The sequence below is a fragment of the Vanacampus margaritifer genome, chromosome 8, assembly GCF_051991255.1.
Source record: "Vanacampus margaritifer isolate UIUO_Vmar chromosome 8, RoL_Vmar_1.0, whole genome shotgun sequence".
NCBI lineage: Eukaryota > Metazoa > Chordata > Actinopteri > Syngnathiformes > Syngnathidae > Vanacampus > Vanacampus margaritifer.
In genome coordinates, this window is record NC_135439.1 from 14,373,790 (window position 1) to 14,385,712 (window position 11,923).

At 40.4% G+C, this 11,923-nt stretch overlaps 1 protein-coding gene across 1 annotated transcript; it reads right to left on the reverse strand.

The window, feature by feature from the left end:
- Positions 1-265: 265 nt before the first annotated feature.
- On the reverse strand, positions 266-11,638 carry ikbke (inhibitor of nuclear factor kappa B kinase subunit epsilon). Its single transcript, XM_077572723.1, has 21 exons — positions 11,422-11,638; positions 10,914-11,005; positions 10,616-10,753; positions 10,346-10,475; positions 9,801-9,982; positions 7,599-7,759; positions 7,422-7,532; positions 7,131-7,310; positions 6,831-7,027; positions 5,243-5,301; positions 5,063-5,154; positions 4,803-4,904; positions 4,654-4,711; positions 4,306-4,418; positions 4,168-4,244; positions 4,057-4,096; positions 3,872-3,973; positions 2,878-2,974; positions 2,576-2,670; positions 2,437-2,508; positions 266-2,355 (listed from the first exon to the last, which is right to left on the reverse strand). Exons 2-21 carry the CDS (start codon positions 11,001-11,003, stop codon positions 2,292-2,294), a joined length of 2,160 nt encoding a protein of 719 aa, XP_077428849.1. The 5' UTR covers positions 11,004-11,005; positions 11,422-11,638; the 3' UTR covers positions 266-2,291.
- Between the last annotated feature and the right edge of the window lie 285 nt (positions 11,639-11,923).

An 11,923-nucleotide genomic window follows, 5' to 3' on the forward strand; every position in this document is an offset into this window, starting at 1 on the left:
CTCCGCTCAAAACCAAAAGTGAAACACTAAACTTTATCACTCTTAATTAGAAAAAAATCCATAACATGCATATCCCTGCAGCCCACAACGACAAACTGGTTTCTCGTGGTTCTGATAGCTCTTACCGCAACAACTGTTTGGTTATTATTGGTGGGAAGCAGGGACGATGTGCATATACTTTTTGGGGCTCAAGTGAGAAAAATGGCACTTAATAACCGACTGCACCTGCAGGTAGAGGTATATGGGAAGAAATAATTTTCAAATATAGCATCACAATGTGTTTATTTTGCACAATAAATCATTTCATTATTGACTCTTTGACCTATTGTAAAAAAAATAATTAAAAAAAAAGCGTAAAAAAACAACAACCGTATTCTGTTTTGATTGAAATAATCATTGATATTTAATTATGACAATCCACAAAATCTTAACTACCGCCCTAGTACAAGACATCGAAAATTGTTTGGCTTCTCCAAATCAATAACACCTGTCCGCTAGTAAAACCTCAATACTGCCTGGCCACCTGACCATGGCTCAGGCAAGTAAACAAAAACACACTCCCCCACTAGTGGTTGGAGGCAATTGTAAATATATGCAAATTGGGAAATTTTAATTAATACGACAGTGGCATGTAAGGTTATTTACCATTCTTCTCAAGTACGAGCAATATGTACAGTTGTAAAAGAGGGAAGCTATTTTGTGTGCAGACATTTTTGTTCTTTATTGAGCCAAGTTATCAAAAAGGTATTGTAAATAATTAACTGACATATATTGACAGCTGGGATAGGCTCCAGCATGCCCGCGAGCGGCGAACCTATAGCATAAGTGGTTCGGAAAACGGATGGATGGATAATTTTTACTGTTGCATAAAAGTACATTTCAGTCATTCCTTTTTTTATATATAAATGCTGATATCTGTGCTTCTACTTAAACACGGCATGATTTTCCAAAGTGAACCATCTCTGCATTATTTTTCTTTACATTAAATCATTTGGCTACCAATCACGCTTTATAATCAATACACAGACGACCAGTACATGAAGCACATCAGAATGTTAGAAGTACTGATTGCATCTGATACATTACTTACATTATAGTTGGAATCTCATACTTTTGCCATACACTATCAATTTAAACTCACAAATGACAAAGGATCTTTAAAAATACAAATAAGTATGAAGCTAAATTTGAAACTTGTGACAATTTGCTCTGATAAGTTGCACAAAACAGATGTACACAAACAACCCCGGTAGGTTTTTTTAAGATTAACATTTCAGAACATGGTGAGTCATCTTCACAGAGGCGTTGTTCCTGGAAACTGAAGGTTGCATCACATATGTATTTACTTTCACTTTTATTGTTTTAGGCAAAAAATATTTCCCACAACAGAACAAAAGCTACATATGTAACAAATAAGGATATGCAGAATTGAAGTATCTGAAACAAAAATGTTAGCCTGACCTAATATACAGAATTAAAAAAAAAAATCAATAACAACAGCATAATTTGCTACATGGAAACAACACAGACAGACTAGAAAATAGGTGTAAATGAAACTGTGATTGAAGTGGATTGATTTAATCACAGCGTGTGCCTCAAGTAAACAAAATGTCATGGGAAACATTAAGGCTTGACTGTAAGATGGAAGTCTCTTTAGTGAGGTATAGAGACGTAATGATATCTACGCCTCATGGTTCGGTTTTATAACAACATTAATCTCACGGTACGATGTCGTGGGGAAGCTTAAGGTATTGCAGGAAGGTTCACGGTGCCGGTGGGCGGAAAGGCGCGTGAACCAAAGACTTCTTTTTCTTGCTGGCTGCATCCTTCTCAATAGGCTTCAGTGATTTTTGTGAAATTAGTGATATGATGTCATGCGTATCTATCTTGCCCATCCAACGTTTACATTCATATAAAACGCTATTATTGCTGCAGCAATAATCAATAGCAAATTGTCACGTTGATTTCGAGGCACTATCGCAATATTGTGAATACCGTGACATCCCTTGTAAGGTCATGCGATACCTTCCCATGACCTTGAACGGGATAAGCGCTATAGAAAACGGACGCTTGGATGGATAAAATGTATTCATGAGGTTTGCATTGAAGTTCTGGCTGGCAAAGCACACACACAAAATCCCTCAGTGGTGTTTTGTCCCCAACTGTGAATCTTATCTCTTAATTGGTTCGCAATCTGCTGTCTTCAGCTCTCTCTTGCAGCAGGCAGTCTTTGATAGCATCGCAGCATTCACCCAGCAAGTGCTCAGCAGGCAATTAAAACGAGGCGCCTGTCACAGTGTGGCGGGCCGAGCCAAGCTCGGCCTCACAGCCACTGCGGAGTTCACTGCTTCCAGACTGCGGAAAAATCAGGACAAGCAGTCCGGTGAAATGAATCTGTTCATTTAGTCTAGTGACGTGACCGTGTACGACTCAGACCTCTCAATAATGGTGTTGCTGCACTGCAGTTCCCGGACCAGAACTTCCATCTCTTCCTTGAGGTGGTACATTCTAGAACAAAGAAAGACGTGCTAGCATGCTAAGTGTTTGTCATTTGCGTTTGCACACACACACACACCTGGACACCATTTGTTCCTTGTCCCTGAGTGGTATTTCCTGCTGCTGCTGTCCTGCTTCGCTTGGCTGTCGTGCGACCAAGATTCTATCCAGAGTCTGAGGTGGACAGATGGCATGTTGCATTCAAACAAGTTGAAACATTTTAAAACATTATTTTTATTATTTTTGCCATTTACTGAGAAAATAACTTTCTCAAAATATTATAATTAAAGAACATCAATTTTTTTTTTTAAATATACTTCATTCAAGCATAACAAGATAGTTTTCATATAACGTGACTAGTAGCCACACCCTCCAGCTCACTTTGTTTTGGTGCTGCTCAGTTATCTGAAGGTTAGCCAACAAGCCCGTGCAGAAGGAATTTAAGTCTTGTAGATGGTTCTGGATCTCCAGTAAAGTTCTGCAGATACAGTAGGGACATATTTGATTAATTCTACTGCTTCCTTAACTCATTCACTCCTAATCATTTTCACTGAAGCAATCACTGACTGAGTTTGGCAAGGCCCACAGAATATTGTGTTCTATTGCTATAAAAACATGGACCCTACCAAAAGAACGATTAGAGTCTCTTCTTTCAACAGGAAAATAAACAACAACTTATATTTGTATCTGTTTCCGTTTTGCAGCAATTCGAAAATAACTAAGTTTCATCATTATTCACAAACCTGTTTAAAACACTGGAGAAAAGGGCTTATTGCAACATGACCCTGGCTGATCTCTTATACTCTGCTGTCACTTGCTGGCCATTTTTTTGTGATAACTATCATTTCTTTAAGCGACCTATTCAGGTCACAGGCTGCATCAAAGCCTTCTGTATGTTCTAGCATAGAAAAACAAATCAGTGATTTGTTTCTATATACATTATATAGGTAATTTCCGCCATTTTAGGGTCCATGATAAATTTGAGCCAGAAATGACTTGCCCTTCCCCACTTTATAAGAACTTGAGTGCCTTTGTTCACACCAGTGTTTAACAAGCTCAAGAGTGACATACAGTTAGCTAGCTTTCTGTGCTTACATTTGGAGCGCCTTGTTGTCTGCCGTGAGTGCATGCACATCACGGTGAGAAACGAGGAGTTTCCAGTTGATTTGTCATGATTTAGATTTTTTTTTTAATCATTAAAATTTGTCAGGTCTGTTAATAACACTCTTTTCTGTGGTGTGTCAAATTCAGACGACCTTAATTTTCACTTTAAATGTGCCATTGAAGACTATAGACGTCAAAGATCCTTTTTTACTGGATTGGCAGGGAATGAGTTAAAAGTTAAGTTTCTGAAGTAGTAGAAACATGCTCTGACCTGCTCCATGTCCGAGTGGTGTCCAAGAGATCTTTGTATTTTATCACACAGTTTTCTCTGGTGAGAGACTTGACCCGCTTGATGTGCGAGGATAGGTGGATTCTATCAAAGACAATGATAAGCATGTTATGGGATAACATTCTCAGCATGGGTGAGCAGTCCAGCAGATAAAATGTGCCACATACTTTTCAAACTTGTGGATTTGTTCATCATTATAAAACAATTCTGTGGAGAAAATAAAAAGTTAGGTAGAGCAATGGAACCATGAATGTGAAGTTAAAGGCTTGCACGCATACTGCCTGAGAGTCTGTCTTTACGGTAAAGCTGATGAATGGCCACAATCTTTTGAAGGAGCGTCTGCATTTTCTGGCAGCTGGAGGAGACAAGAGGTCAAAAGTCACACCGCCATGAATTGGGGACTTCCTGCTTTGTACCTTTTGTCACTGTTCAGGGTCTCTGCGAGCTTGGCCTGCTCGATTTGCAAGTGATCCAGGCGATTCTGAAATTCCCGAATGCCCGCAGCGTACCCAGGCAGGTGCTCGTTGATCTGCATGGATGACATCAGCAGTGATACCTCGAATGTGTTTGGGAAAATTAGCATTTCTAGTCTGCACTATTATTAACAAAAGGCCTGAAAGTTGTTGTTGCCTTTTCAAACATTTCCTTTCATTTGCAACTATTCTGAACTTTGAGCATTTCCAGTGATCCAAGTTCAGCTAAACAGAATGTCCCACTTCTGTGTTTACAGTGCAACGAAGGATAAGCCTCCTGGCATGGCTTACCTGCTGCAACCTGTCATTCTTATCAGCTGCCCCCATGTTTGCTGAAGCATGACGATCTCTTCATAATATGACATGGGAGTAAAAAGTTGGGATGAAGGCAATTTTGAAATTCCCTTTATTTTCCTGCCAATGTGTGCAAGCAGACTCACAGAGTGAATATCTTGTGTTGTACGCCGAGGCAGGACTTGAGTCTAATGCTGATCTGTGCAATATTGTGCATCACTTCCCCACAATCCCTGCGTAACAGCATCCTGAAATACAGAAATAAAATAACTACAATGGCAAAAATATGTAGTGTATATTTGTGTTTTCTGTTTGCCAGTCCTTTTGTTATCTGGTTCATGGATGGATGGATGATGCAAGACATTACAATAGGACAGCCATTTTGATTTGAGTTGTTGCTCCTCACATGTAACTGTAATATCCCTCTAGTAGAAGCTCCCTGTGTGAGTGCAGCAGTTGCACTATCCTCAGATACTGGTGGACCACTCCAACTATTATCTTCCATGATATTAAAAAGGGAAAGGTAATAATGACTTACTTTTTGTTTGTCATGAGATTTGAATGGAATAAATCACAGCGGTGCTACCTTGGTGAAGTTGTAGTCGGCCATTACGTCAAACTTGGCTGGGATGATCGGCGCCTCTGCTACAGATGGGATATACACACACAAAAAAAGCTACCCATTAACTCTTTGACTGCCAAAAACGTTAAATAACGTTTAGTAAAATCCTACGGAGGAGCGCCAAAGACGTTCACCAAGTTTCTTTTTTTTTTTTTTGGAAAAGGTTGGAGGAAAGCCTTGGCCAGCTGTGCTGAAAGTATCAAGCAGATCTAGTTAGTATAATGACTATTTTTGGCCCCTAGATGGCAGCGATGACTCTCTTTGGACAAGATCGGGTAGGCGTCAGTAGTAGAAGATGTGAGGTGGAGCTAGAGTGTTGAGGGGACAATGGCTGAGAAAGCGAAAATGGCGACCGGTGGCAAGCAGCTCACGTTTGATCGTTTTTTTCAAAGAAGAGAAGCATCAACCAGTGCTAAAGAGCACATTGATGGCGACGATGATGATGATGGTGACTCCGAGGTTGACGCGGCGGCTATGAACACGTCATAAAGCCTCACCGGCTAGCGATGCTAACGCCGGAAAACGCGGAGCACAACCGAGCACTTCTGCTCAGGCGGACGCTCAATCGGACGACGAAGAGTGCATATTCATCGGAGGAGTGGATACAGTCTGATCACGGAGAAGACACTGGTTATGGACTACGATGCCACCATGAATGGAGCGGATAAGATGGATCAACCACCCGGTATAGGAACTGAAGGACAATGAGGAAGCCAGACGTAACACCACCGTAACGTCACCGTATCATGATCCTGAGAGTAGACTTGATGGCAACATGGCCAAACACACACTGCAGTATATACTTGCTATTCCCCGGGAAAAAAATCCAGCAAAAAAGTGTAGCGTCTGCAATCGCAGTGAAACTAATCTGTTTTGCAAATCCTGCTGCGTCCCCTTGCACGCAGGGGAGTGTTACAAAACGAAAAACTGTATTTGAAACATCCACACAATTGTAAATAGTACCACGGTTGCACACATTTGTAAATAGTTTGCCAAATTGTCTTGTCAAATTGTTACACTGTTGAATGTAAATAAACGTATTTTGCTATCAAAAAACACCTTTTCATTGTCGGTGGTAGTGTTTTACAGAAGTAAAGCACTGTTTAGGTGTTTGTGGCATCATTCATGGACAAAAAAAAAAGTGTCAAATTCACTAGAGTGCATGAAATAATATCGTTTCACAAAAAGCTTGATTTCTCCGTATTTTGTTTCAAAACAGAGCATTTGGGTGAAACTAACCATTTTCTATTGTTGATTACTGAAAAACAGAATATGGTAGAAACAAACTTTTTTTTCTGATGAAAGATGAGAGTCCAATCTTTCATTTGGTAGTATGTGTGTTTCCATAGTCCAAACACAAATGAGTATTTTCTGTGGACCTTGAAAGATCAGTCAAAATGCTTAAATCGGCTGGCACCCACGGCATCCCTTTTCTGAAAACGTCTGGCAGTCAAAGAGTTAATGATAGGTGCTGGTGTCCAGTATAATGTACGGTACTGACATTTGGGCCATTACACATGATATACTGTAAATGAAAACGTGTGCGTCTTACGTTCCCTGAAGGGTAGGCTGCCGTTTGCTTCTGGCCCGTGACTCAGCAGGATGAGAGGCCGTGCAGCTGTAGTGTGAGGGAGGTTGACCACCTTCATGCTGCCCTCTAGTGGGAGTTCATGGCCCAAGTAGAGCAACTGCTGGTGCTGGACATCAATTCCGGTCTGCATTGCAACCTCCTCAAAGAAACCAGACACCCTGGGTAGATGCGCAAAACAAAAAAACTGGTTTGGCTATAAAATACAAACAATCCTAAATGTCTGCTTTGCGTTTACAAACATTCCAAAATATGCAGACTCACGTGTTGTAATGATGAATGTAGACACAATGCGCCATAGCCTGCTGGAGGGCAAACAGGTGCACTGGCTGTCGTTGCAGGATATCTGTTGTGGCTGTGAAGAACTGGTCGAAGCCCCAACACCTCTCCTGGTCCGCCTCAAGTATACCGGCAAGGACAGGAACCAGATGCATCTTGAGTCCCCTATGGAGACGGTTAAAATTGACATGGGTGAGCAATTTGATCTACTTTGTTATTTTTGATGTTGTTGTTTAAAAGAGCAATCAAGTTCCAATAATGAACAAAGTGACATACTGTGACAGTTGGCAGCTGTCCGGCAGGCATGAGCTCCACTCTATTGGTCCGTTATCGACCCGCTGTAATCCAGAAATGGCCCCCATGGGTTTCTCTGAGGTGATTTTGTACCTGCACAGCAAAACACAAATTAATACCAATAGCTAAAATAATCATGTATTGACAGCAAAGACGTACATGATCTGCTTGTCCCTGCGGGGTCCTCTGAATGGCATGAAGGGGAGAGACCCCGTGGCAGTGTGGTAAAAGGTCACCCCGACGCTCCACAGGTCCACGCTCACCCCGTAGGACTTCTGGTGATGCGCACGGAGCACCACACGCTCGTACATGTCTGGGTGCTATTCACAAATATACAGAACCTCAAAAGTGGACATTTTCTAGAAAAATCACATTTTTGTTCTACTTGACAAAATGCTTAATTATGCTCCTAAGTAAACATAAAATATTTTACTCGAAACAGAATTTGTCAGTTATTCACCTTACTTTTAAGTGCTAACCTATTAACCAATGAAGCTGGTGCATTAATCATTTTATCCACAAGAGGTCGCAAATGTTTCAAGTCACTTACAGATGAAAATAATGAGAAACAAGTTAGTCCATTGAACAGTTAGAGGAAACTTGGCAACATGCTTTCGCTACAGTGTACTCTATCCCTTGCTGTCAGTTCCTGGTATAGGCTCACACATACACCTCTTTAACCAATCAGGTTTCCTGTTCTTACACTGCAGCAATTTTCCTAACTTTGGACTATTTATAGTCCTTTATTTCTACTGTGCAAGTTTGCTTGTATCATTAATAACATCAATGTACAGTAACAGCATGTGCCCAAGTGTTCCATGGATTTCTGACAAATTATAATTTCTGTTTATTTCTATTTTACAAGGTTAAGTTTTACAATTTTGACAATTACCTGCAGATGCCAGAAAATGGTGGCAAAGCACTATTTTTTTCTGTTAGACATGTCTATGGCCTAAGCACAAGAACAGTGAATAGAATAGAATTTTATAGCCAATAATAGAGGACAGGTTTGGAAAAAAAAAAGTCACCCAATTCACAAACTTTCATAGAAAAATGGCCTCTATTTACGTACTATAGATCGTTCTAGCTGACGTCACTGCTTAGCTACCGCTCCGCCGCCTGGAGGACAAGCCCCCCATAACAGATAAATGGAGAGAGCTTGATTTTCGGCAAGCGCTTTCGTTAAAAGGTGGGAAATATGTCAAGTGTCACAAAAAACATCCCGAACAGGACACTACATTACTGCAACTCATTGGAACCAACCATTTGGAGCCGCTAGCTAAAAAAATTGACTTGGTAGGAGGGCAAGGTGGAAGTGGAAGCCAAAGGTATGTTGTTTTTGGTTGAAACAGTAATCATTACTTTCATGGTGTAAATTGTCATTCATTAAATTATTTGTGTCCGGACTCATCTTGCTGTATATCTTAGCTTGCTAGCTGCTAACAAAGAGACCGCATGTTTGCAACACATTCCTCAGCAGGGATCAAGCCTGTGTTAAAGAGTTGTGATAATCGTGTTTAAATAGTTAACTTTTTGTTCAAAATTACTTGAATACGTATGAAAAAAAAAAGAATTATTGTTTCACGAAAGATAATATGGCACATTCATCCCGTCTGCCGGGAATTTACAATCAGAAGTTAAATGTTATGACCCACTGTATATGAAAATGAGAAAAAACACCTGATATAAAATGATCTCAGCATATCCTTGTACTTTTTGTGGGTGCAAAGCAGTCGCGTCGTAGGTTCGTTAGCCACCTTGCTGTCTTTCACTCAACTCTTCACTGTCTTCCGCCTGGTTTAGAATCACTGCCGGCAGCCGAAAGAATGATCTCATCTCTCTTTGAGCGATTAGAGCATCTGTAGGCCACGCACAAGTTCACCATAGCATTGGTTGCAGATTTATCAACTCTTTGACCTCTTTTCTTGGTCACACTGATTGTTTTCTCATTCACTCGCGTTGGCGGCTTGTCCTCCACCATGGGCCGGCACCCAAACGTGACGTCACACGAGAACGGTCTATTATCAATATACGAACTGTCTTGGCGTGGCTGAGCGGATGGATCTGTTTTGTAATTCTTCTCAAGTTGCGTACCCATCATTGGCAAAGTGCATAACACATTGATTTGTTCTGCGGCTTAAGGCGGAAGTTCCACCTCTGCATCCTTGATAATCCAATTACAATCTAATATACATTATGTTTGTGAATGAGGTAGTAAGAAGTACGAAAATTATTTCCCTATCCCTCAAGGTTAACTTCATTCATTTATAGTATGATAAGCAAGGTGCCATTTGCCATGAATAGCTGGCAAGGAACGAATACAATACAGTAAACACAGTGACTTATATTGTGATTTCTTACCAGATATTCTTCAGTTCCGTAGATGGACACAAACTTCTCATCATCCTCCAACTCTCTCGCCGCGCCAAAGTCAGTCAGTTTATAGACAGATCTGCCGTCCTCGCCCGTCTGCCGCATTATGTTGCCTGGTTTAATGTCTCGGTGCACCACGCCATTCTCTCGTAGGTGGTTCATTCCCTGCACTAAAATAGAACGCAAGGAGGCAAATATTCACCTTAAATGCACTTAATAAGCAGCTTTAGATCAGGGTTCACCAAGATTTTTGAAAATGAGAGCTACTTCTTGTGAGGGGTTACCAGTGTGGCACACACCTCTGAATTAACAAATATACTCAAATTATTTGGAGGTAAATCATCTCAAGGTTGTCTGCACCAACACTGTAATTTGGTCACACACTACAATACTGACCATTGTTTCCCAAATGTTGAGTATTCGATCGATTTCTATTTTTTCACCAAACGAACAAATACTGGAAGATTGCATTTCACCTTTAAGGGTCTGCTCTACATTTAACCACACGTTTAATGAACTTGTCTTTAACCTACCAACACATTGCAATACAGTGAGAAACTCAGTTTCAGCCAGGCCAAAAGCATTTTCTGGCTCTTCAAGCAGGTTGAGCAAACTTCCCCCTGAGCAGAATTCCATGACTAGAACTTTCTGTTTAGACGGTAACTGCAAAAGAGAACAACTAGGTTTGGCACATTCAGTAACATTCACACTTTACATTAACAAAGAGATGTTCCTGTTTAACTTCTTAAGTGTACACATTGTTGATTATATAATGTTGTTCCTGCATGAAGTGACAGCCTTACCTCCTCCACAGCGTAAAGCTTGACAATGTTCTTGTGGTTGAGCTTCCTCAACATGTCAAACTCTCTCATCTGGACCTCGTGACTGCGGTTGTAGCTCGCTAAGTTAAACACCTTGACGGCTACCAACTCACCCGTCCGCTAAACAAACAACATTATTATACACACAAAAACAGCAAAAGTGCAAGAGGTTAGAATTGTTTTGGGGTGTCCAGGAGTAATGCTTTCGAACTAAAATATGACCACAGACGTGTGGTGATTGTAAACAAACAACTGTAAAAGAAAAAAAAAATGAGGTTACCTTATTTCGTGCCTTATAAACGGAGGCAGTAGCCCCTTGACCCAGGACATCCTGTAAGGACCACAGGTAGCTGGGGGTGCTTGCGGTCATCGCTGAAATGATGGCAGAAAGATGTAAATTGAAGAAAAATGGACACAAAAATTAGTTACTATCTTTAAAGTGAAACACAAAAGTGGCAAACTGTCAAACACAAATAAAGACAGTATTCCCCACTCGTACAAATATATAATTTAAAAGGTTTGGAGGAGTTAACGGAGATTTTTCTGAGCCAGTGTGTGACAGCTCGGTAAGAATGTAAACCAGTTTCTACAAAATAATTTAGCAACATGTTTGCTGTCTAGACTATTAGCTTAGCAGTAGTTAGGAGATTGAACTTGTACTGTGTGGCTCAGTAGTGTCAGCAGTAGTCAGTTTACGACCCAAAAAGTGCATTTAAATAGGACTTATCTTTAAAAAAAAAATGGCATTCGTGTTGACGTAAACGCTTTCGTAAGAAGATAAACCACACCTGAGGTTGAATGTCTTTACAATGGCTGCTGTTGCGGACTATCCTTTCCTTCGTTTATGGACCCCAAAAAAGTTTAGTATTTATATCTTAGAGCAGCGTTGGTAAGTAACCACATTTCAGCGTTTCGACTCACGGAGGAAGTGAAGTGTCTGTTTGCTGCCGTGGTTCAGTTTTGATTGCGGAAATGAGGCTAAAAGTGCTTCGGGGAACTGTTTTAAACAAGTGACACTTTGTCCAAAAGTCTAAGAGAAATATCAACTCCTTAGGATGTAGCTACAAAGTTTACAAAATTTATTTCGGTAGATAAAATGACTATTTTTCAAGTGGGTCACGTGACATAATGCAGTGCGCCGTTCATGGACTGATATTTGAGCGTATAAGAAATGGCAAAGCATAACAATAGCAGTATTGTATTCAGAAATATTTTAAAATATTTTTATTTACAAATACTTTAATTAATCGTTTTCGTTGTTTTTAAATTAGGCGTTACTGAAGTACAGTA

Excerpts from the sequence above, each read along its gene's own strand:
- ikbke (XM_077572723.1), bottom strand. The coding sequence starts at position 11,003 with ATGACCGCAAGCACCCCCAGCTACCTGTGGTCCTTACAGGATGTCCTG. Across the intron at positions 7,028-7,130 it reads TACATTCATCATTACAACAC|GGTGTCTGGTTTCTTTGAGG; the intron begins GTGAGTCTGCAT and ends GCATCTACCCAG. Across the intron at positions 2,509-2,575 it reads AAGGAACAAATGGTGTCCAG|AATGTACCACCTCAAGGAAG; the intron begins GTGTGTGTGTGT and ends TCTTTGTTCTAG.